The sequence below is a fragment of the Ambystoma mexicanum genome, chromosome 14, assembly GCF_040938575.1.
Source record: "Ambystoma mexicanum isolate Mex_15411 chromosome 14, UKY_AmexF1_1, whole genome shotgun sequence".
Classification (NCBI taxonomy): Eukaryota; Metazoa; Chordata; class Amphibia; order Caudata; family Ambystomatidae; genus Ambystoma; species Ambystoma mexicanum.
Window position 1 is genome coordinate 37,257,833 of NC_090940.1, and position 23,912 is coordinate 37,281,744.

Sequence of the window (23,912 nt, forward strand, 5' to 3'; positions counted from 1 at the left end):
CGTTGGAAAGGTGTCAGATGCGATTTCTTGAAATTCAGGAAGAAGCCCAGCCTGTGGAGGGTGTGGCAGGTGAGACCAAGGTGATCCAACGCTTGCTCGGGAGAGAGCGTCCAGATCAGCCAGTCATCCAGGTAGGGGTAGACACAAAACCCCCCGCGCCCCCCTCGCCTGAGGTACGCTGCCACCACCACCCTTAGCTTGGTGAAGACCCTCGGGCGGAGGTCAATCCGAATGGCAGGACCCGAAACTGAAAGTGCGAGTCACAAGCCGCAAAACTTAGGTGTTTCTGTGCTTGGTATGAATCGGCACATGAAAGTAAGCATCCTGTAGGTCCAGAAACACCAGCCAATCCTGAAGTTGAAGGGCCTGGAGGACTTGAGAAAGAGTAACCATCTTGAACTTGTCCTTCCTGAGAAGTTTGTTCAACCAACGCAAGTCCATGATTGGTCTCAATCCCCAGTCTTTCTTCGGGATCAAAAAATAAGGGGAATACCATCCCTTGTTCCTCTCCGCTACATGCACCAGTTCTATAGTGCCTTTCTGCAGCATGTTTAAGATTTCCTGCGCAAGGAGTGGATCTGGAAGCTTCAAAGAGTTTTTTCCCCGGTGGATTGGCGTGAGGCCGCTGAAGGAAGGGAAGGCAGTAGCTGTAGGCCATGGTATCCAGAACCCACGCATATGAAATGCTGAGACAGTCTGCCCACAACCGGCAAACCATGGGACATGGCCTCATGACTGTTTAGAAGTGCCTGAAGGCAAAGAGGCAGCTCCCTGAGCGGCTTTAGCACCACGAGGAGTAGTAACGAAAATAACCTCCCCTCCACTGCTGTCCCCTAGGATGAAAAGGCGGAGGTTGACTGCGTTTAAAGATTTAGCTGCAGCTTTCGAGGTCTGCAACCTCTCAAGGCTCTCATCAGCCTTGCTGCCAAACAAATGTGCGCCATCAAAGGGCATGTTCGAAAGACAGGCCTGCAGATCCAGAGCAAAACCCGACATTTGCAACCACGCAAATCTGTGTGTAACGGCGCTCGCAGCCATGGATCGGCTAACACCGTCGGCCGTATCCAAACCCGACTGAAGAGATTCGCACATGGCATCCTTGCCGTCCTGCACGAGAGCAAGGAACCCATCCCTTTCTTCCCCCTCTGTAATATGCTCAGCCGCTAAAGAAACAGTTACAGAGTGTGTGAGAACCTTGTCAAGGCACAAGTGGAGTTGGCCGATTTCAATGCCATGCTCCCTGCAGAAAATACCTTCCGAGCCCAACCGTCTAAGCACTTGTTGTCCCTATCAGGAAGGATGGTAGGGTACGCCACCTGCCTCAAGGTGGCCGTAGCCAACTGAACCACCAAACTCTTGGGAGTGGGTTGAGTGGATAAATAGCTGGGGTCGCTAACGGAAGGGCGGTACTTTTTGGTCAAAGATTTATTAACAGCCGGAAGAGCAGCTGCCACCCTTTTCTGTAAGGTGAGATGAAACGGTACCACCGGTTCAGAGGATGGACCTTGATCTAAGATATCTGTTAGATCATCCTGTACAAAGTCTTCAGGAGGACTGGACCAGCCCAGATACTCAGAGACCCTAGCCACGAGCCGCCTGTATGAAGACTCAGCATGAGCCTCATGCTCAGGCCTACCAAATTCCACTTCGGGAGAAGTGTCCAACCCACTGGCATCATGACGGGGTTGCCTCAACTCCTCCAATTGACTGTCACCAGAAAAAACTGGAGCCACATCAAGTTCACAAGGGTCCCCAAAATCAGACCTTTCTTCTTCATAAATGTCGTCCAGAGGGAGTTGAAACCCTGGCCTGGGGACAGAAGAGGGTCTGGAGTCCAATAATGGCCTCACAGACTTCACAGTAGCCTTCCTAGGAGGATCCACGAGATCTGGGTACACCAATGGCAAATTGCAGGCAAAAATACCCAAAGGCGCCGAGGGCGCCAAAGTTTTAGACGTCAAGAGCCTCGACAACCTCAGCGTTGTGAGCGCCGAAGGCTTCGGCGTAGACACTTGTGCCGACGGCGCTGTGGGCTGATAAGACAGCAAACTGTCGACATCCGAGTCGGACAGACACAGCACTGACCTAGTCGATGCCGGCTTTGAGCCCATCGCAGGCTGCAGCGGTCTCGCTGGAGACGAGGACCGGGACCTGGAGGCACGTCTCTTGCGACCTTCCTGAGCCTTGTCCGGACGGGACCTAGAAGGTTCCAGATGTGAGTCGCATCGCGGACCCGAGCCCGAAGGCATGCGAGCCGCGGTACCAGATCGTTGCTTGGCGGCTTCGTTACAAGGCACGACCGGAACCGTGCCCTGCGATTGAAATATCGCTAACATCTGCTCCTTAAAGGCAGCCCATTCCTCTGGAGTCGAGGACTTCGTTGGGCATGCCACTTTCCTCGAGGCACCATCCTCGGAGGACGACGGGGAAGGCGACCGATGACGGCGCTTACTAGAGTGCTGGGACAAGGAAGAAGAATGGCGGGAACCACTCCGGGACCGAGATCCCCAGGCCACCTACCGACGCGGAGTGTCGCCCCTCGAGTCGTCAGTGGAAACCCCCCCCCTTAGACGATTTAGACTTTTGAAACTTACTAGGCTTAGAGCCCTTACCTACCTGGAGTTTCCCATTCCACAAGGCCTTGGCAGTCAGCGACTGGCATTTCGAACAGTCATCTGTGTTGTGCGACTCGCCAAAGCACCACAAACAAATGCGATGCGGGTCGGTGATCGACATTTTCAACTTGTAGTCCCAGCAAGTCTTGAAGCCAGACCATGGAGTCGGAGAGGTAGAAGAAAAAGACATCTCAAAGATGAAACACACGAGGCGCGCCGAGTTTATGAAGCAACACGTTTGCAGAAAAAACAGAACTGAGGCTACGGGCGCTGTGCGTCCTATTTATAACATCCGGTGACGCCACCCTCGACGCAGGCCTTCGAGGGACATCGACCCGACGTCATCGACGCAGGACGCCCTCTGCTGAAAATGTTTCCGAAGTGCACAGCTGTGAACATTACATGTCAAAGATGTGGAATACGTTGGAGGACACAATCCATTCGAAGTTGGCCTTCAAACGTCTAATACGCAAGAAGCATTCTTATGGCGGCCAAGGAAGACATGTACAATTAGAACCGGGAAAGCAAAGTTCACAGCCACTGTAACAGCCTGATGCCACCAGGGCCTTGCTACTGTCAGTGCCGCTGGGGCGCCCTGCAGCAAACACCTTGCATCACAGACTCTGCGAGGCTGCACATTCTCTATATTGCACACACGCATCACATTACATTACCAAGCCGCTCAATTCCATCAGAAATAGACTGAAGAAAAGCCAAGCTGCTCGTTATGGCGCCAACATCTGTGATGAACTGTGCAAGGGAACTTGCCAAGCCTGGCTCCATTTCCACCGCTTAGAGGAGGCCCATCGACGCTACAATGCACTAAGCATGCAGCACACACACTCTCAATCATTAACAGGCGCTTGGAACACCCCCCACACCCCATGCAGAGCACGCGCAAGCCAAAGAGAAGCGAAGAATACTGCTTGCACCGGAGAGAAACTAAACTTTATTTTTGTACTTCATCATCAGTTCTATGTGTGCTTGGCGATAGACAATATATTTTTTCTGCTAGAAAAAGTTAATCATTTTCAAGAATATATAAGAGATTATCAGGATAAATTATAATACAAATCTATTTTGACAGTTGCTAGGTGAAATGGTAGTTGTCTGCGCCTGTCCTGTACATACAAGTGCAATCCATGGCATTCAAAGCAGAATGTCTTGGGCAGAAAAACTGGAAAAGACATTTATGGAATTTGACAGAGGGATGAAAGTTGTGAATCCCATTTCCCCAACTGTTTTTCTACACAATGGTGCCTGTGACTAGAAGACCCCAGAAACTCATGACCATGTGTCCAGATGAAAGGCATTGCACACAGCTGTAAGCATGTCCAGGCAGCTGGGCCATGTTCCACTGCAGAGTGAAGCCACACCGCGCCTGCGAGTCCAACTTCACCCCTCTTCAGGCCCACCCTGCAGCTTTCGAAAGGCCCAACAATAAAAGCAGCAACATCATATTCCAGCAAAAGTGGTACCGATATAAAGGACTTCTTAAAAAAAATAAAAATGGGGCCAGAGATGCCCTACAGAACTAAAGCAGTTCAGTCGGCATACCACAGAAAAGTAGGACAAGTGTTTTCCTTTTGTGTGCGTGTGTGTATATATAGATATATATACACACACACGCACACATGTATATGTACATAAATATACACATACATACAAACAAGCCTATACATATATGCATAGACACAAACGCACAGAGGTCAGTACCCAGGACTCGTATTGCTGCACTGTTCCCATTGCAAGCCTTTCTCTTGCTTTATTCTACTATGGGTATGAAAATAAAGCTAAAAATGTATCTGGTTTCATCTGGATTAAAATTGAGGTTTTTCGTGAACAGTAGTTTGTGATTGCGTATGAACACAAATGAGAACCAAACAATATAAAACTGCATTATTATTTTTTTTTTGTCAAAGTTACACTGTCCTGCAGAATGATACTGAAATAAAATATTAGGGTAACCAAATAACTCATCTAGTAAGGTCAGGGATCCCACACATGTGGCAGGGTAATAAAGCTAAAGTGAAGGCATGTCTAGAAATACAATCTGTTCCATAGAGTCCATGCTACCCTCCATGTCAATTCATGTACTCCCTTTTCCAAACCTGCACAGGAAAGCTTCCAAGTTCAAGGGGGACCTCATACACAAAGGTTTAACAGTGCATTTTTGCATGTATTTTGGGCGTGACAATCCCTATCCCTGCGAGTGAATTACACACTGATTCCTACACAAGTCTGGTGGCCAGGGCGACTTCAAGGCGCCAGCGCCATGTAGCCCAGTATCTGTACCGATCCATGAGAAACATCAACATGACTCATCTCGCACGGAGGAGAAACACAATCCTTGTGTTCGTGAAACATGGAGTCTTCGCCACAGTTCTCCGCATGGCCAAGTTTGGGGTGCTTGTGATAGTCGATCCTGTTGAAGACTCTGTAAGCCAACACGGTGTTTGTTAAACACTTTCCATGCATTATAAATGCAGACATTGACTGCCTAGACCAGACATACGCTAACTTTCTCAAGCAGTTCACCCAATTCTTGTCTTTTTGGGAGACGAGGTACAGCCCTTACAAATTAACACCACCTGTAACACCCTGCTAGGAAAAGAAGGCAACCTAAACCTTAGAAGAAAATAAGTTGCCATAGAAAAAAACAATACAATTAAATAACAAGACTAGCCAGAGAAGGGGCTGTAAAAGCCTCACAGGCTGTACTCCCATTTATTAATTTACCTCTTTAAGCCATTAAGTTTCCATAGAATTCTTTATTTTTCTGTATTCACAATATATTGTGGCAAAACCCTGCCACAGGAATGATAAAGTGATTGAAATATGGGTCCATGCAGCTGCAGAACTCTACCCTTCCGAGTTCGGATTATTGTTTAAAAAGGAATAAAAAAAATAAAAGAAAGACTTGCAACCCCTTCCATGACGTACAAAGCACATTTAGAGTCCGGAACGACAGTACGGTTGAAGACAAATCCATGACACTGCTTTCTTGTGCCCTGGAGACCTGGCACGGCCTGACCGCAGGCAAGTCTTGTGTCATACCGCAAGGCAGAGCTTTCAGACAAACCATCTTGGTCCTCTTCATAAGATGCCCAAGGGGTCTGCTTGCAAAGGAGGTTGCACCAGCTGGGGCTGAAGGGGCGGTGGCAGGTGGAGAGGGACTAGTGGGTCCACCAAATGGCTGGTACTAGGAGGGGGTGTGGAGGAGGCCGAAGAGTTTGATGCGTCCACTATCTCGCCACCATAAAAGAAAAACTGGCACTGGCGGATGAACACCTCGATCACAGCCTGGTGAAGCTTAGTGGTGCAAATGATGTCCTTGTTCTCAAAGTCTGGCCTCATAAGTGTTGGCCAGAAACAGATGGACAAGTTGTCCGCAGTCATGAGGTTATTCTTACTCTTCTGGCTAACCCTAAAACAAAACAAAAAAACAAAAAAACAACCGTCAATCATCTAATGGATGGGCCAAAGCAAATTACACAACTTATCACACATCACTTGAGAAGAAGCTACACCTAGTACTGTGTACACCCTTTACAGAGGGTAAACGCAGCTTCATAAATCAGCTCTAGTCCCCTTATCAAAAGGCAAACATTCACCCTCAACTTCGCAGGTGTTGCAAGCATGCGCTCTCAGGGAAAAAGGTGGCAATGTGCACACCCCTGCACTTCCATCATGTTTCAGAAGAGCAGCAGACATGTCGCGAATTCGCTTAGCCAATTACTTCTCAAAAGGCTACATTAAATTGGTCACCCGGCCGTAATATAGCTGCCTGACCCTTGGGCGCAGATGAGCATGTGGCACGTAATAACATATCAAATAAATACATTTAAGAATGGGAAGCATCGCACTGCACAAAGGAAGAATGGTGACCTGAAAATGTTTACAAAAAGAAAAAAAAAAGCAGTGAAGCAAACAGAACTCCAACTGTGGCGCCAATGGGAGTCAACATTAAGCAAGCCAATGCTCCAAAGGCACACTGGGGTTCTCTTACTAGAATTTAACACTACAGCTTACCACGTCGAAATTAACATATGGGAGAAAGTACCCCTCGCTGTGCGTTAGAAGGATATGGCAAGTCACAGAGGGGTTTTGTGACCAAATAGAGGAACGTGACCAAAGGCAGATTTCCCTTATAAGGTCACAGACCTCTGAAGGGACTTGCAGTAACCTTTTTAATTTCTTTTATTTGTTTATTTATTTATACATTTTTTAGTTCATAGAACTTAAGTATTTTTGTATTAACAAATACATTACATACTTTCACATATATAAAATATATAAAAACATTTATCAAATACACTCCAAATACTACATATGCTAAATATATTGTTAAAATATTCTTAAATTCCAAATTCAATTCCATTTCAGTTTCCCAATCATTCGTTTTTAGGGAGACATTTAATCAGTCAAACTGCTATTCATGTATGGGAATAAACATTCAAAATATCAAAAGATGTTAAGTCATTCAGAATGTTAGAATTCATAAATTCTTTCAAAGTGCCTAATTAATATGTCATTAGTGCCAACAGATTAACAATCTACGACATCCTATGCATTCATAACCTTATTCAGCCAACCCCTGCTCTTGAATACTGGCGACTTACTTATTGGATGGCTTCATAAACAGTTCTAACAACTCATTTTAGTAAGAGTGGGGTTTCCTTCCGAGTTTCTTATTTATGTTCCATCACAATGTGTGTTTTAATGTTTAGCCAGATTTGATGTAAAGCAATGTGGACAGAGGTGGAATTAGTGTTCAGACAATAGATCCAGAAAGCATACTCTAATATTGTCTCAGAATTATGTACTAGGTGCCCTAGGCATGTCGTTCGTACATTAAGGGCCGAGCTTTGGACCTTCCGTGAAGATGGTGAAGATGTGTCTTACGGTTTCTTAAGACATTCACAGGGCGCTTACAGATTCTGCAGGATCTACAATCTTCATTCAATTTCAGCCGACCACTGAGCAGCGTAAACTGCTTAATCCTGCCCAGGAGTCTTACCTCCGGGTCAGGGCAAATCAAGATAAGGTTGGGGACTCATAAAACTATGCCCCACTCGTGACACCTGGGCATAACCATGCAGAGTTCCTAGGTGGGCATAATTGCCCAACCAATCCCACTGGGCCATCTTCCTTGTGAGCACTTTAATTTCTCAAAGCTAGTTCCACGACGGAAGTCCGGTTGGGCATGTATAGTTCTAAATAGGTCCTTTACCATGAGTAGGTATTTATCAGCAACACCTGTCTCCTCATGGCTATAAGACGCCATACGAGCCATTACCTTATTTTTACTGATAGTTTGTGTACGGGTGAATAGCTCCCCCTTACGTCTCAACACCATTGCCTTTAAAGATTGTGGACTTCATTCTAATCGCAAATACTCCAGAGGGGTACATTCTGGCAGATTCAGAATATTATGCCAGAAGAAACCTTCAATACGATTTAACCATTCTAATTTAGTATATAACAATAGCATCCCACTCGTCAAGAAGCCAGCCTTGCCTCTTGCCCAACGGACTCAGGCATTGTTTAATGTATTGCAGAAAAATAATGTAAGCCGTTTAATGAAATGCACAAAATAAACGTTTTCTTTTGTGCATCATTAAAATAGACATGCAGATTCTTGCTCTCGTGTTAAACTCCAGCAGTGCATAAAATAAACATACTACCATATGCAGTCATTTTATCTGTCAGTGGAGATAAAATGCAACAAAGTGATTTTACAAGCAAGGAATGTGGAAAGCTGGTCTTGGACTAAGGGTTGCGGTGGCACCTATCACTTTGCTGTGTGCCGACTCAAGCAGCAGGCATTGCAACGTCACAATTGAAGCATAATAATGGATTACAGAGCAGTTCTGGTGCACATTTCCTATTGCAGGTCTGTTCGAATGTCACGACAAGCCTGTAATAACAGTTCACATGCTTTATGAGGGTATTGCAGGCTGTAATGTATTTTAGTAGCATTACCCAAATCAACTAGGGTAGCTTTCCTGGGTAGCTTTCCTGAACAATGCAAGCGAGGGCTATGGTAGAGTGGCATATAATGAGACCATTTTCAAAGACTGCCACAGTCAACTTGGTATTGGTTTATTTATTTATACTGCGCCGGAGCCCACAGGCATTGTGGCGCAAACACTTACACATCTGAAACTTTAAACAAACATGCTACTGGACAACGTGAAACAGGACATTTATTGCAGGGTCTAGATTGAATGGAGGTTTATCTGAACAGGTGGGTCTTGAGTTCTTTGCGGAAAATACTGTAGGAGGACTCTAATCTTATTGGTGATGGAAGCTTGTTCCATAGGACCGCAGCCCTAGGGTGAAATGCTTTGCCCAGTCCATTAGCTTTTCTAAATCTGGTGGTTGCAAGTTGACCCTGAGCTGCGGATCTGAGGGCACGACCCGGCACATATGCAGGCTGTTTCGTCTTGAGGTAGGCTGGGGCTTTCCCGTACACACACCTATGCGTTAGAGTAAGGGCCTTGAAGTGAATTCTGTCTTCAATAGTGAGCCAGTGCAAGTTTCTCCTGTCTTCACTAATGTGTTCCGTTTTCCTTTTTTCTTTGATGATTCTCACCGCCCTATTTTGGATATTTTGGCATTTTGCAATGTGCCCTTTGTTTGCTCAGAGTAGTAAGGCATTGCCGTAATCCAACCTGGACAGACTGGTTGCTCTTGCGACAGTGGCACAATCTTCCTCACTTACATGGGGACGTATTCAGTGAGAGTCTCAGGTAGTAGGAGCAATTTTTGTTTAGTTGCATGACTCGTGCTCCTGCACTTAGGGTTGCTTCCATGTGCATCCCCAAGGTTTCAACTTTTTGGGACTCGATGTTGAAAGATTCGTATTGATGGTTCAATGTGGATCTGGCTGAGTTGGTTCCAAAGATCATTAATTTTGTCTTCTCAGGATTAAGACAACCATTTATTGGTAATCCAGAGCTCAATTGACTTAGAGTTTTCGCAAATTAGCGCTGTCCTGAGGGCATATACCACTAAGTTTGATAACCAACTGGGTATCATCGGCGTAATTGGTGAAAAATACACAGATTTTCTCCATTATTATACAAAGGAACCTAATGTACAGGTAAAAAAGGCGTGGCGACAGGTTGGCTCCCTGCGGTACTCCACAGCTGATGTTTTCCTCAAACGAGAAGCTGTCCCCTCCTCCCCCAGTGAACCCTTGATTTTCTGTCTGACAGAAATGAGGACAGCCAATTGATTGCCTCTTCAGAACAATTGGTACCCTTTTCTAATGCAAGTCTGAGTTGGTTATGATCCAGCAGATCGAATGCTGCACTAGATCTAATAGTACCAATAACCCAGCATTCCCATTCTCTACTATGTTCAACATGTGGGACTGGAGATCGCGCATTTCTGTTTCGATACTATGTGCTGCACAGAACCCAGATTGTTGGGTGTGCACTAGGTCATTAGCTTCAACAAATGCATGTAATTGGTCTGTGGCAATCTTATGAAGTACCTTAAGTATGAAATTGCAGTTGGTGATGGGTCTTAAATTGCCCGGATCAGTTTGATCCATTTTTTTCTTTTTTACTAAGGGAGTGATGGTGACCTATTTAATGTTGATTGGCACGTGGCCGTCCCGGAAGGAAGCTTTCACCATCTTGGTGAGTAGTGGGGCTAAAATGCTTGCGTACTCTATGATCAGTTTTGGTGGAATTATGTTTTCGGCACACCTGGTCTGCTTCATAGATTTCAGAGTTAACATTTCATCAGTCGTTATTTCATGGAATTTGAAAGTTCCTTGTAGGGGAGTGGACTCAGCCTGGCTCAGTGCGATTTTCTGCACCTCGCTTAGTGCAGCTCTAGCTTTTCTGATTATTTCTGCAAATGCCTTTGGTCCCCTGTCACATTCATCACTGGTGGGGAGAAGAGGCGTTAGCGCTTTGGGCTTTTCAATTGCTTTAAGAATTTCAAATAATTTGCTCGAAGAGCTTTCCGTTGATCTCATTTGTTCATTAAAGTAATTCCTTTTAGTATCACATATGCATTTTCTGTAGTCCTTTTCACTTTCTTTCCAGCTGTCTATTATCCTGGGAAGGATTTTTTTTAACCATTTCTCCTCTCTCCTCCTTTTTTCTCTTTTGAGATCAAATAGTGTAGTATTGAACCATTTCTGATGGTTATCATTATTGACAAAACGCGCCCACGTGGCAGTTTGAGAGCCTTCCACCGCTGGAGTGTTACTAATAACGAATCAGAACACCAGAGAAGAGTTGAGGGACTAAGGAACAAGTTCTTTACCTGTAACTGTTGTTCTCCAGCAGGGGTCTGGCATGGATTCACATGCTCATGAATATTCCCCGTCAGGCTGGAAATCCTCGGTCAAGAAAAAAAATCAGTTTAGTTTCTGTACTGTCTTTCTCCTAATAACCAATCACTGGTCTCTGGGTCATACTGCCCCCAGCCAATGACTGCCCTCTACCTAAGCCCCTCCTCTGGCAGCCATCTTCAGATTTGGTAGCACGTAAAGTGGCAGTAGGACCAAGAGAAGAGCCACAGAGGGGTGGGCGGGAGGGTTCGCATGTGAATCCATGCCAGACCCATGCTGGAGAACAACAGTTACACGTAAGTGACTTTTCTCCAGCATGGGGTCTGGCTTGGATTCACATGCTCATGAATACAAGAATACATAGCAGTACACACATGCACAACCACGGTAGGTTGCAGGGCTCAACATTAAGCATTTCAACAACTCAACATTAACCATCTCTTACCTCCTCACCAGGCCAACCTTCAGACGAACAGGTTGCGCAGCACTGCCTGGCCGACTCTGGACTCCTCCCTGGAATCCCGGTCGACGCAGTAGAATCTCGTGAAGGTGTGCGTCGACCTCCAAGTAGCAGCCCTGCAGATGTCCAGCAGGGGCACACCAGACAAGAACGCCGTGGTAGCAGCGATTGCTCTGGTTGAATGGGCACTCGGACGGCCGGGCAACGGTCGGTTTGCCAACTGGTGACGGTGCATGATGCAGTCGGAGAGCCATCTGGAAATGGAAGCCTTCGAGAGGGCCTTCTCCCTTGGTTCACAGGTCCAAAGTTCACAAATAGCTGTGATGTCTTCCGAAGGGGCTTCGTGCGGTCCACGTAGAACTTCAGCGCTCTAGCCACATCCAGCGAGTGCAAAGTCCTCTCGGCCAGCGACGAAGGCGACGTGAAGAAAACAGGTAACACCAAGGGCTCGTTGAGATGGAAGTCCGATGGCACCTTGGGCATGAAGGAGGGGTGCGTACTCAGCACTTCCCTCGTCTCGTGGAATGTCAGGTATGGAAGTTTACAGGAGAGGGCCTGGATCTCTCCCACTTGTCGTGTGGAGGTGATGGCCACAAGAAATGCTGTCTTCCACGATAGGAACTTCAACAGTGCCGAATGTGGAGGCTTGAATGGCAGCCCCATGTGCCTGCTCAGCACCACGTTGAGCTCCCACGCCGGGGCCGAAGCCTTCACTGGCGGGAATGACCGGATCAGTCCTTCCATGAACTCCTTCACCAGGCGATGGGACCACAAAGATGATCGCCCCGGAGTTCTGGTGTAGCGGGAAATCGCCGCTAGGTGGATTTTGATGGAGGCATGAGCTAGCCCCGCCTTGGCCACCAACAGTAGGTACGGCAGCACTTGAGGGGCCGTAACCCGCAGAGGGTTAATCTTCTGTGCACGGCACCAGACAGAGAACCTCTTCCATTTGTGTCCATAGCACTTGAGAGTCGAGGACTCCCTGGCCTTTGCAAGCACCTCCTTGCAGTCCGCCGGGATATCGTACCCTCCAAACTATAGTGCTACAGGAACCAGGCCTGCAAGTTCAGCAACCACAGGTCGTGGTGGAGGATGGTGCCTCCTTCTCTGGCAAGAAGGTCCGTGTCCGTCGGCAGTTTGACAGGGGGGGGGGGGGGACGCTGACATGTCCAGACGGTCTGAGAACCAGATCTGCCTCGGCGACGAGGATCATCCTGCACCGGGACCGTCTGAGTTGATGGAGGAGTCGCAATGGTGGGAACGCATAGACGAACAGGCCGTCCCAGGGGAATGAGAAGGCATCGCCCATGCTCCCTGACTGGGGAAATCTGCTGGCAAACCTCCGGCACTTGGCGTTCGTCACCGTCACGAATCTGGGGATTGCCCCATCATTGGAATAGGAGATCCACTTGATCCTGCCGCAGTTCCCACTCGTGGCACGAGCGCAGCTCCCTGCTGAGTGAGTCGGCGATGGTGTTCTTTATTCCTGCCAGATGGAAGGGTACCAGAAACATCCGTTAGGCGACAACCCAATGCCACAGATCCTGGGCTTCCTTGGATAGGGCTGGGGATCTGATGCCTCCCTGCTTCCAGATGCAGAACATTGTGGTGGTGTTGTCAGTGAAGATCCTTGAGGGATGGAAGGAACGACCTGAGGGCCCAGAACAAGGCTCTGAGCTCCAGGACACTGATGTGAAGTGACCTCTCCACCGGGAGCCAGAGGCCTCTTGCATGAAGATATCTGGTGTGCGCTCCCCATCCCTCCAGGGAGACGTCCGTCACCGTCTCCTGATGTGCCGAGGTCTGGAAGTCCATGCCCGCTGCCAGATGCACGTGAGAGCCCCACCACCGGATCGCTTGGCGGAAGGTCTCATTGAGCGAGATCCTGTCTTCGAAGCTGCCCACCGCTTGCATCCAACGGGCGTCGAGGAACTCTTGCAGTGGACGCATCCGCAGCCTGCACAGGCGCACGAGGTAGATGCACGAGGACATCATGCCGAGCAGGGACTTGATGGACCTCACCCTGGCCGCGTCCATGGTTGACAGCCGTTGCACCTGCCCAGGATGGCCTTCGTCCTTTCCTCAGACGGAGAAGCCAATCTCGCCACTGTGTCGAGCCTGGCTCCTAGGAACAGAGCGACTTGCGATGGTACCAAGTGAGATTTCGTGAAATTGATCGAGAATCCCAGATCCGTGAGCAGTTGGACGGTCTTCGTTGTGTGCACGACAGAGTTCTCTTGCCTTTGCTCGGATGAGCCAATCGTCCAGGTAGGGGTAGATGTGGATCCCCCTGCAGGCGCAGCCGCTGCGCCACTGGTGCTAGGCACTTGGTGAACACCCTGGGCGCCGACTTCAAACCGAAGGGAAGGGCCTTGAACTGATAGTGTCGCCCTTGGACCACGAATCGCAGGAACTTTCAATGTCCTTTTAGAATGGGGATGTGAAAGTAGGCATCCTCCAAGTCCAGCGACGATAGGAAGTTGCCTTCCTCCAGCTGTCCCAGCACGGGCTGGAGGGTGACCATCCAGAACTTCTGGGACTTAATGTACTTGTTTAGACGACCAAGGTCCAGGATGGGCCGCCAACTGCCGGTCTTTTTCCTTACGAGGAAGTATCGCAAGTACACTCCGGAGCCTCTCTGGGACGAGTTCAATGGCTCTTTTTTTTTTTTTTTTTTTTAGCATGGCTCGTACCTCCAGTAGAAGTTGAGGGACGTGGTTTTCCTTCCTGGCCACAGGTGGAATACGGTGACACTTCCTAAGAAATTCCAGAGTGTGCCCTCGGGCCAGGGCATCCAGCACCCAACGGTCGGTGGAGATGGACTCCCACACGCTGACGAACTTCGCCAGCTGGCCTCCCACCGGGGTGCTCAGGTGGGGGCCCGACATTACGGATTGTTCAGTCCTGCTTGGCCGTGGCCTTGCTGCCTTGGCTTCCTTGGCGACGAGATCCTCCTGTCTTGCCGCGTCCTCTGTAGGCCTCCTGTGACGAGGAGCGGGCCGCCTGGCGGTACGAGGAGCCACCGCCGAATCCTTCGGAGGCACCTTGCTTGCCTATGGTGTTCCGAAAGGACGGCCGTCGCTGTTGAACGGCCAAGGCCCGAGCCGTCTCCGTGTCTGCCTTGATGGCCTGCAGTGACTCGTCCACTGTCTTGCCGAACAGGTTGTTCCCGTCGAAGGGCATGTCCAGAACCCTGGTCTGGATGTCCTGGCTAAAATCGGTCGCCTTGAGCCAGCCACGCCAAAGGCAAAGCCGTTGCCCATCTGGTGAAAACCGGTGTCAGCAACGTCCTTGGCCACCGTGATGGCGTGGTCCGAGACCACCTCGCATTCCTGTAGGATCTCCAGGGCCTCAGCCCTCTTGTCGTCCGGGAGGAAGTCCAGCAGGGGAGCGATCTTAAACCACAGCTCCCTGTTGTAGCGTGCCACAATCGCAAGGGCGTTGGCCGCTTTAATCCTAGTCGCCGCAGACGAGATGACCCACCGTCCCATGGCGTCCAGTTTCTTCCCTTCGCCGTGCGGCGGGGAAGTCTAAGTTGAAGCCGTCGCCCCCGCTGCTTTCTTCTTGGCCGCCACAGAGATAACCGAATTCGGGGATGGCTGAGCCCTAAGGCACATGGGGGCGGAGTCCGGGACCCGGTACTACTTCTCATACCGGTCTCTCCTAGCAGGAGCCGTGGACGGGTTCTTCAGGAGCATCAGCCCCTCGTCCCAGATGTCGTCCAGTAATGGAACTGAGAGGACAGTCTTCCTCTTGGCCTAAATCCGTTGGTAAAGGAACCCTTCCTTCTTCTTCTCTTTGGGGCAGAGCTGGAAAAGCTCGGATTCCCTGGCAATCATGGCGTGGAAAGAGCCAATTTTGTCGGGCAGGGAGGCCCGCGGGGGTGGTGAAGGAAGGTTCATTCCGTCTTCACCACCATCGTCATCCATCCCCGTTTTCACAGTCTCTGTTCCCATCTCATCCCTCGGACCAGGGGAAGGAGATGAAGGCTGAGAAGGCCGCGAGGGCTGGAAAGGAGGGGGGGGGGGGGGGGGGAGATGAATTCTCCTCCACTTGCTTGGTGGACTTTACGACAGTCTGGGCTCTGCTGGATCGTCCGTCGGCGGTAAGGCTAACCTTGTCCTCATCTCCGTACACAAGGCCTGAATCGCCATCAAGATCACCCCCGAGTTGTCTTGTGGCATAGGCACTGGCTGCGACGGCTCCGTCCCCTCCACGGCTCTCGGTACCTCGTCGGCACGCCGTCGCCTTCTTCGTCCACCTCCTCGGGATACCTCCCGTATGACCGGACCTCCTCGAACTTCTTGTTCAGGACCTTTGCGACGCCTGCCAGCTCCTCTTCAGAGGCTGAATCTGTGTCCATAATGGCCAACAGGCCCCCCCCTCTTTTTCCATCGGGGTCTTCACGGCGGTCTTATCGATGGGCTGAAAAGAGGATTCCCTCCGTGGTGGCAGGGAAACTCTGGGCCCGAGGTCCCTTCCACTGGGGTAACCTCTGCAGGCTTCGCCGGGGACGCCTCGATTGAGGCCTTAACCGGGTGAATCAGGGTCTTTACAACCTTGGGCGCGCCTTTGGCCTTCACCTTGGGGGGAGGTTCACTGCCTCGCTCCCCCTTGGTTGTCTCCGTCGGGATCGACCGGGACTTCTCCCGAAGCTTACCCGGGTTCTCCGAATTTCTCTTCCCCGGCCCAGAACGTTGGCTCCTGGTTGATGGCATCGGTGATAATGCGCCCTGCCTGGCAGCCGAGGAGCCCGACCGATCAGCACTCCCGGTGCCCGTGGACTCGCAGTGCTTTGCCTTCTGTTGGACCCCTGTCGCCGGGGCGCCCTCAAAAAGGTCTTAGAAGACCGCTCGGACTTCCGCTTCTCACCTGCTGCTGGGCTCTTGCCTTCCAGCCAGTTGGTGAGGCAGATACGACGATCCCTCACAGTCTGTTCAGACATGTTCTTGCAAAACGCACAGTCCTTTTCCACATGCATTTTGTCTTCGTGAAGGCAGTAGAGGCATCGAGAATGCTCATCCTCCTTGAAAACATTCTGCAAACCGCATCCAGGGCAGCGCCTGAACAGCTTGGATCCGGGCGTCGTGTTTCCTTTGTTCTAGGCCATGTCCACGCGGGGTAGGCCTCAGATCTTTCGGAATCCTCCAAGAAGTGAAACTTGACAAATTTCACCTCTGAGGGGCGTAGAAAATTCCGAAACGGGTCCCCGTTAATCGGAAGTAGAAACGGTGAAGCTTGAGGCTCGATTGACCGAAAAAATTAGGTTAAACTCTGAAAAGTCCCAAAACGCAGTAAAAGCTCAAGAGCTATAGCACCAGGACTCCCAACACTTGAACGTGTGGTAACAATCTGAAGATGGCTGCCAGAGGAGGGGCTTAGGTAGAGGGCAGTCATTGGCTGGGGCAGTATGACCCAGAGACCAGTGATTGGTTATTAGGAGAAAGACAGTTCAGAAACGAAACTGAAACTGATTTTTTCTTTACCGAGGATTCCCAGCCTGACGACTGGGAATATTCATGAGCATGTGAATCCATGCCAGACCCCATGCTGGAGAATTTGGAAATTCACAATAGTATAGCATGAACTGCAGAATCTCTCTAGATGGCTTCTTCAAGGCCTTTCCCCTTGGACCTCCACCCACAGGAGATCATGTGCATGTGATCCCCAGTGGAGATGGCCTCTTCAGGGCCCTTCCATTGGAACTCTGTCCCAAGGAGAACATGTGTATGTGATCTCCAGTGGGGATGGCTTCTTTAGGGTCTTCCCCCTTGGACCTCAACCAAAGGAAATCATGTGTACATGATCTCCAGTGGAGATGGCTTCTCCAGGGCCTTTCCCTTGGACCTCTGCGCAAAGGAGATCATGTGCATGCGATCCCCAGTAGAGATGGCTTTTTAAGGCCTTTCACCTCCACCCAAAGAAGATCATGTGTACGTGATCCCCAGTGGAGATGGCTTCTTCAGGGCCTTTCCCCTTTCACCTCCACCCAAAGAAGACCATGTGTACCGGGGGCATCGTGGCGCTGTTACATGAATACATACATAGTCTGGTTACAATGGAAGGAAGATGGTTACAAAGCAATTTTCATTACAGGAAGAATTTCGTGTCGAACACTTTTCATATCAGATGTGTGCGAGCTGAAGTGGGTGAAGGGAAGGTGGAGTTAGTTGAATAGCGTGGTTTTGAGGGATTTGCGAAAGAGATACAGAGATGGTTCTGCTCTGAGCGAGTTGGGGAGGGCATTCCAGAGCTTAGGTGCTATGTGAGGGAAGCCAATGCCGCCGGCTTTGGCTCTTTTTACAGTGGGTACTTGGAGTTGGTTGGCGTGATGACTTCTTCTGGGGCGGATGGAGGAGTTCTTGGTTATAGTTTCAGATAGGTAGGGGGGAGCTGTGTGGTTGATGCATTTGTGTGTGAGGGTGAGGATTTTAGAGATGGCCTCTTCAGGGTCTTTCCCTTGGACCTCTACCCAAAGGATATCATGTGTATGTGATCCCCCCATGTGATGACAAAGTATATTCCGGCTAACTGATTTACTTAGCCTGGGACCACCTTCTGCTATAAAAAGTGGGTGCCAGCAGACCCCCATATTGGATGTTTGAAACCTTGCCATATCATTACGCAGGCATCTTGATAAGGAAGAAGAAAACCTCCTCCCCACTGAGAGGACATGCCACACTGGAGTGGGGCAACTATAAATGTGCAACTGCCTGAGCTAGGGTCGGAGGCCAAGGAGCGAATCAGAAAAGGGGCATTAAGATCAACATATTTGGAATCAAAGCAAGGGGGGGGGCAAAGGAAGGTTCGGTGCAGATCTAGCTAAATGGAAACAGGCCTGTTTTCAGAGACCACACGACTCAAAGAGAATGGAGTCCTGAAATCCTGAACGGGCGTGGTCTACCAGTGGAGATCACAAGCAACAAACTGGTACTCTCTTTTCCAGATAAAAGGGGGCTAATGCTACTCAAATCAGAATACTCATTCTAACCAGAAAACATATGGGCTCCATGTGTTTGCCACAAAGTAAATTACTTCATGGAAATTATCACAACAGTTTATGTCTAAATGCATTTTTTTATGGGGAGCCCCCAAATCCACCTTCACTACAACCCTTACCCCAACCCCTGGCCATCTGTCATGATGCCTGCTCCCGAGGAGCCAGGTCAGGCCCAGCGTCCCCAGAAGCAGACTTCATACTCACCAAGCAGGACCCAGCAAACCCCTATAGGGGCTCTTTGGACCTTGTCCTGGCGCCAGGCTCATAAAAGGCATCTGTCCTGGCGCCATAGGCGCCAGGCTCATCATGGCAGAACATATGGTAATGCTTGGGTGAACTCACCTGAGACAGACCATGCTGCATACTCACCCGAGGCAGACCATGCTGTCTGAAGCTCCAAGCCAACTAAGGCTGGGGAGGAACTATTTTCTTTCAGGAACTATTTTCTTACTCGGGTGGGGTCAGTGGAAGAACACTCACCTGAAGCTCTTCCAAGGCTATTTAAACCACGCCCGGATGGCCACACGTGCTTCGCGTTATTCTGCATCTGCAGCAGGACGCTCACTGAGTCGGCTCCTGCATCCTGGCTACTGCCACGCCCGCCAGCAGCTGGAACACCTGCAAGGGGAGAAAGGCAAGCATTAGGACATTACCTACCTTCATCCAGCATCCGGATTCTTCACTCCGTCGATCCTGCAAAAGAAAGTCAAGGGCTAGAAACGCATCTCATCGCTCGCTGCAGCGCCGCTTCCACTTACCTTCACGTGGCGCTGTCTAGCTCTTTAGCGGTCATAGGCGACATCGGCCGCATCCCAGCACCTACGGAAAAGAAAGACAATAGTTAGAAGCGCTCCGCTTCCACTTATCTTCACGTGGCGCCGGCAACCTTTTCAGCGCCCATAGGCGACATCGGTTGCATTCAAGACCTACGGAGAAAAAGGACAAAACAAGGTGAGCAACAAACTAATTGCAAAAGGACATATTACTCACCTTAAGTCTTACCTGAATTTTGTTGGGACCTCAGTTCCCATTTCGGGTCGCAGCGGCTTTTCTGGCTTTTCCGTACCCCGGCCCCTATGGGGAAATAAGACACTCATTAAGGTGTCGGAGCAAACCACTACGGCACACCTTCATTAAAAGTACTCACCTGAGCTTACCTCGGCGAATCCATTCCTCCACACGGATTCCTCACCTAGTCCCTGAAAATTAAACAGGCCAAGGGACAAATAAGACTTGATCTTTTGAACTATATACTTAAGGCAGCATTTTGGTAAAGGCAAGCAGACATCGAACCCTCGCCAAATCTGAGATCCAGTGAAGTAACTGGAAATCTACGCGCCCCTGCGTCAGAAGCAGGATGGAGAGCTCGTCCATACAGAAATTAAGAAGGATTATTCTACGGGCCTGACAGACGAGGTTTGGGGGTCCAGTCCAGTCCATCTTCCAAGCACTACGCTTTACCGTGGAAGAAGTTGTAGCAGTCCAGAACGGGTCGGCGCCTCCGTGGGAATCAGGTGAGCGTTACACCATCCCCCTTTTGCCCCTTAACCCATAAATAAATACATTTCGATGTCAACTGTAGAAGTAATTGCCACGAAGTAAATAAGCACAAAGTAATTTACTTTGTGGAAACAATGTGAGACCCTCATACGAAAAACATTCAGCGGCTTAATTAACAAATATATGAAATCCACATTTTTGAGTTGGAGAGCCCCAAAACGTATTTGAATACGTCAACTGCTACAAATGGTTTTGTGACTGGTCATGTACTACCCACGGATTGATTATCCTAGCTGGATATGTGGATCAGATCAACTTCCTAGCCCTGCCTACGGGTGTGACAGGATATTGGAACGGCAAAGCTTCCCCAATGGTCATAGAAACGTCTCCCCTTGCCACGCCATATGTACTACTACCGCCATCAATACACAACACAAATACAATACCCACGTGCAGAGCTGTGCAGCTATATGCACAAGCAAAAATAAATTAAAACCTTCAAAGACCCAACATTTCCACGATTACTGAATCACCTATAAAGACATTGAGGACTTCATTAGCTACCAAGTGACAAATTGCAGTCATTTACATTACTTCGTGGGCACTTAATAAGCCCGATAACGTTGGCATTACGTAGTTGGATGCCAACATCCAGTGCTTCATACATATGTATTTGGAATCATTGGTATTTCACTCTCATGCAGTTCCTGGTGAGATTATAATGCGCGTGCTTAACTTAAATTTGACAGGAATGCAACATGTAACTGCTATGCATGAAATAATCATTAATGGTATATGGTTTGAAGATTGATTCAAAAACTAGAAGAGCACTTCTCTATTCCCTTTCCTCTTACTTTACCCACCCTTCTCATGCCCGACCCGCTTACTTTAGCAACCCTTCTCATGACCTACCCTCTTACTTTACCACACCCTTCTCATTCCCTACATTTCTCTTTCTGGCCTTTGTTCATCTTTCTTCTGACTCACCCATGATATTGATTTTATTTTGTGTCTTTTGTTGTTGGGTACATGATAATGGATCAACATTTGTTCTATTTTCATTTGACACCGACTTTAAACTTTCCATCTGCAACATTTTTCTGAATGCTTGTAAAATTTTACTTTTGATTTAAGTAGAGTGAGCGTTTTCCGGTGGAAGTACTAGTTTTTCTTCTTAGTTTTAATAACCCCAGCTTCCACTGTGATAGAGGGTTGCCCTATGGTCTATGGTATTTGACTACTCACCATCATAAGGGGTTTTAAATAACATATGTGCTCAACAGAACACACAAATGGTCATTGCTTTTCTGAACCTATGTCGCGTTTTTAACAACCAAAGGGTAACTAAGCAAGGAAACCTACAGTCTGGAAGGAGAGTAGAGTGGCTGTCCAGACCTATCGCGTGAGGCTAATCTGGCAGCCGATATCTACATGCCTGTTTCCGTCCAGACCTTATGGCTTGTCATCCGGCAGCCTAGCTGCAAGCATGCACACCCCATGCAAGCGTGTTACTGTCTACATCTTATTGGCTGTCAGCCATCCAGAAGCCCATATCTACAATGTACCCTATGGCTTGTCATCCGGCACCCTATCCATAGGACTGTTTCGGGGGTCAAGTGCAGAATGAGGAGGATGCATAATACCAGTGAAAACTGAAGTGTGAAAGAAGGAGAAAACGGGCGGCTAGAAAGGCGAGCCCAGTCCAAATAGAAATCCAAGTTATCCATGCATGACATTAGAAACTATGGTGAACCATCTTACAAGCCTGAAGAAGCAGTCCACACATTTCTAAGTAATGTAAAACAATGCTTGCTTCCTCAATACAAAACTGTCCTGGGTGTTCATAATGCAGGCCAAACTAGTTGACCATTTAATGTCATTTGTATAGCGCCTTTCGCCATGGGTATGATCCCAAAGTGCTGTAGGATGAAAGCCCTCAGGGGACCGAAGTATGGGAAAGTTAAGAGATGCTATTATGCTGTATCCAGTCATTCCATTGAATGACAATGTATCTAACAGCAAACCATCACATTTATTTCATCAAAATACCATTCCATAGAATGGCCAGTGCGTTGAAAATAATTTGATGGTTCCATCGAAATGTAAAGTTATGATTGGGGGTTAGATTAGGGTTGAGTTGCATTAGGGTTGGGGCTAGGGCTAGATTAGGGGTTACATTAGGGTTAGCTTAAGGTTACATTAGGGTTGGGGCTAGGGTTATCTTAGGGTTACATTAGGGTTAGGGTTGGTGGGTGGGCGTGGGAGCTGGGGGGGGGGGGGAACTCCCCCATTCCCCTCCAATATAGAGAAAAACTTTGAAATGGTACAAGGAGCTGGCCAGTGCTGAAATGTCAGTAGACAGCACCATGTAACCTTGTAAAAGTTGCACAAAAAAAAAGCACGGAAATGTTACTTTTTAATGTGTAAAAGTGCATTTGCATTGAAACCAGTCCATGTATATTGTCGATGGACTCGTTTCGATGGAATTGCACTTTTACATGCAAAGAACAAGTTACTTCTTACCTGGTAACGTTCTTTCGACGGGATGTTCCTCCGACGTATTCCTTATCTTTGATAATACGTTTCCAGCTTGCTGGCCTCGGAAATTTTCTCTGTAGAGGGCGCTGCGCTTCGACGTCCGCCGAGTCGATGTCCCTCGAAAGCCACCGATTCGGCGCCGACGTCACCATGTCCATAAATAGCCACGCGCTGCGTCCGTTGCTCAGTTCCGTTTTGTAGCATAAGAAAAGACATGCCTGAATCGGTTAGTAACCTTGAAGGAGCGAAAGCTGCAACCACAAGGGAAGTTATCACTGCGGGGATGGTTGGGAGGGGCGATAAGGACTACGTCGCAGGAACATCCCGTCGAAAGAACGTTACCAGGTAAGAAGTAACTTGTTCTTCGAAGGGATTGTGTCCTGCGACGTATTCCTTATCTTTGATAGACTCCCATAGCAGTGGTATGTAATTGGGAGGAGGGAGCGATAGTGTTATGTATCCCTTTAGGGATGGACCAAATGTAATACGGCCTTGCCAAATCTGGTCCCTTGAGCAGAGGAGGAATCCAGATTGTAAAATTTTGTGAATGTATGTGCGGACGACCATGTGGCAGCCGCACATATGTCCCGGACCGGTACCCCTCTCTGGAGAGCCCAAGAGGCTTCGATACCCCTGGTTGAATGAGCCCTGAGATTTTGGGGTGGCTCTTTCCCTGCTAGTCTATAACATTCCAGGATGGCCAAAATAATCCACCTGGAGATGGTTTGTTTTGTTATGGGTAGTCCCAACTTGTGACCGGAGTATCCTACAAACAGTTGGTCTGCTTGCCTGATCCTAGCCATTCTGCTGATGTAAAAGCTGAGAGCTCGCCTAGGGTCCAGCCTGTGTAGCCTTTCCTCCTCTTTCCCCGGATGGGGAGGAGGGTAGAATGAAGGCAAGGTAATTTTCTGAGTAATATGGAATTCAGAAACCACCTTTGGGAGGAAATTAGGCTTCATCTGTAGGACAACCTTGTCCTTGTGGAAGATTGTATGTGGGGGTTTACAGGAGAGAGCTTGTAGCTCACTCACCCTCCTAGCAGATGTTAGTGCTACCAGTAGGACAGTTTTAAGCATGAGAAATCTCAATGCACAAGAGTGACGAGGTTCGAATGGAGTGCCCATTAAGAAGTTTAAGACTAAATTTAAGTCCCATAATGGAACCTGGAATGGTTTTGGAGGGTAAACATTAGTTAGACCCTTGAGAAATTGTACCACTAGAGGAATTATGAAATACGATGGTTCCTCCGCAGTGCGCTTGAAGATAGAAAGCGCTGCGAGATAGCCTTTTACAGTGCCAACTTGAAGGCCTGAGTTTGCCAAGTAGAGTAGAAACGATAACACCGTTGGTGTACCACATGAAAAAGGGTCGATATTCTCTTCCCTACACCAGCTGCAAAACTTGTTCCAACGGCAGCGGTATAAAGACTTTGTTGCTGGTCTTCTGGCCGAAAGCAACACCTCCATGACGTCATCAGGGAGA

The 23,912-nt window shown here is 48.7% G+C and overlaps 1 protein-coding gene across 1 annotated transcript in view; it reads right to left on the reverse strand.

Annotated features, from left to right (window-relative positions):
* Nucleotides 1-5,310: 5,310 nt before the first annotated feature.
* The window catches only part of ARHGAP5 (Rho GTPase activating protein 5), a 513,384-nt gene continuing 494,782 nt past the window's right edge, over nt 5,311-23,912 (reverse strand). Inside the window, exon 7 of the mRNA XM_069638466.1 lies at nt 5,311-6,042. Within this exon, the coding sequence (XP_069494567.1) occupies nt 5,712-6,042 (331 nt within the window). The 3' untranslated portion in view covers nt 5,311-5,711. The remainder of the gene's footprint in view (nt 6,043-23,912) is intronic.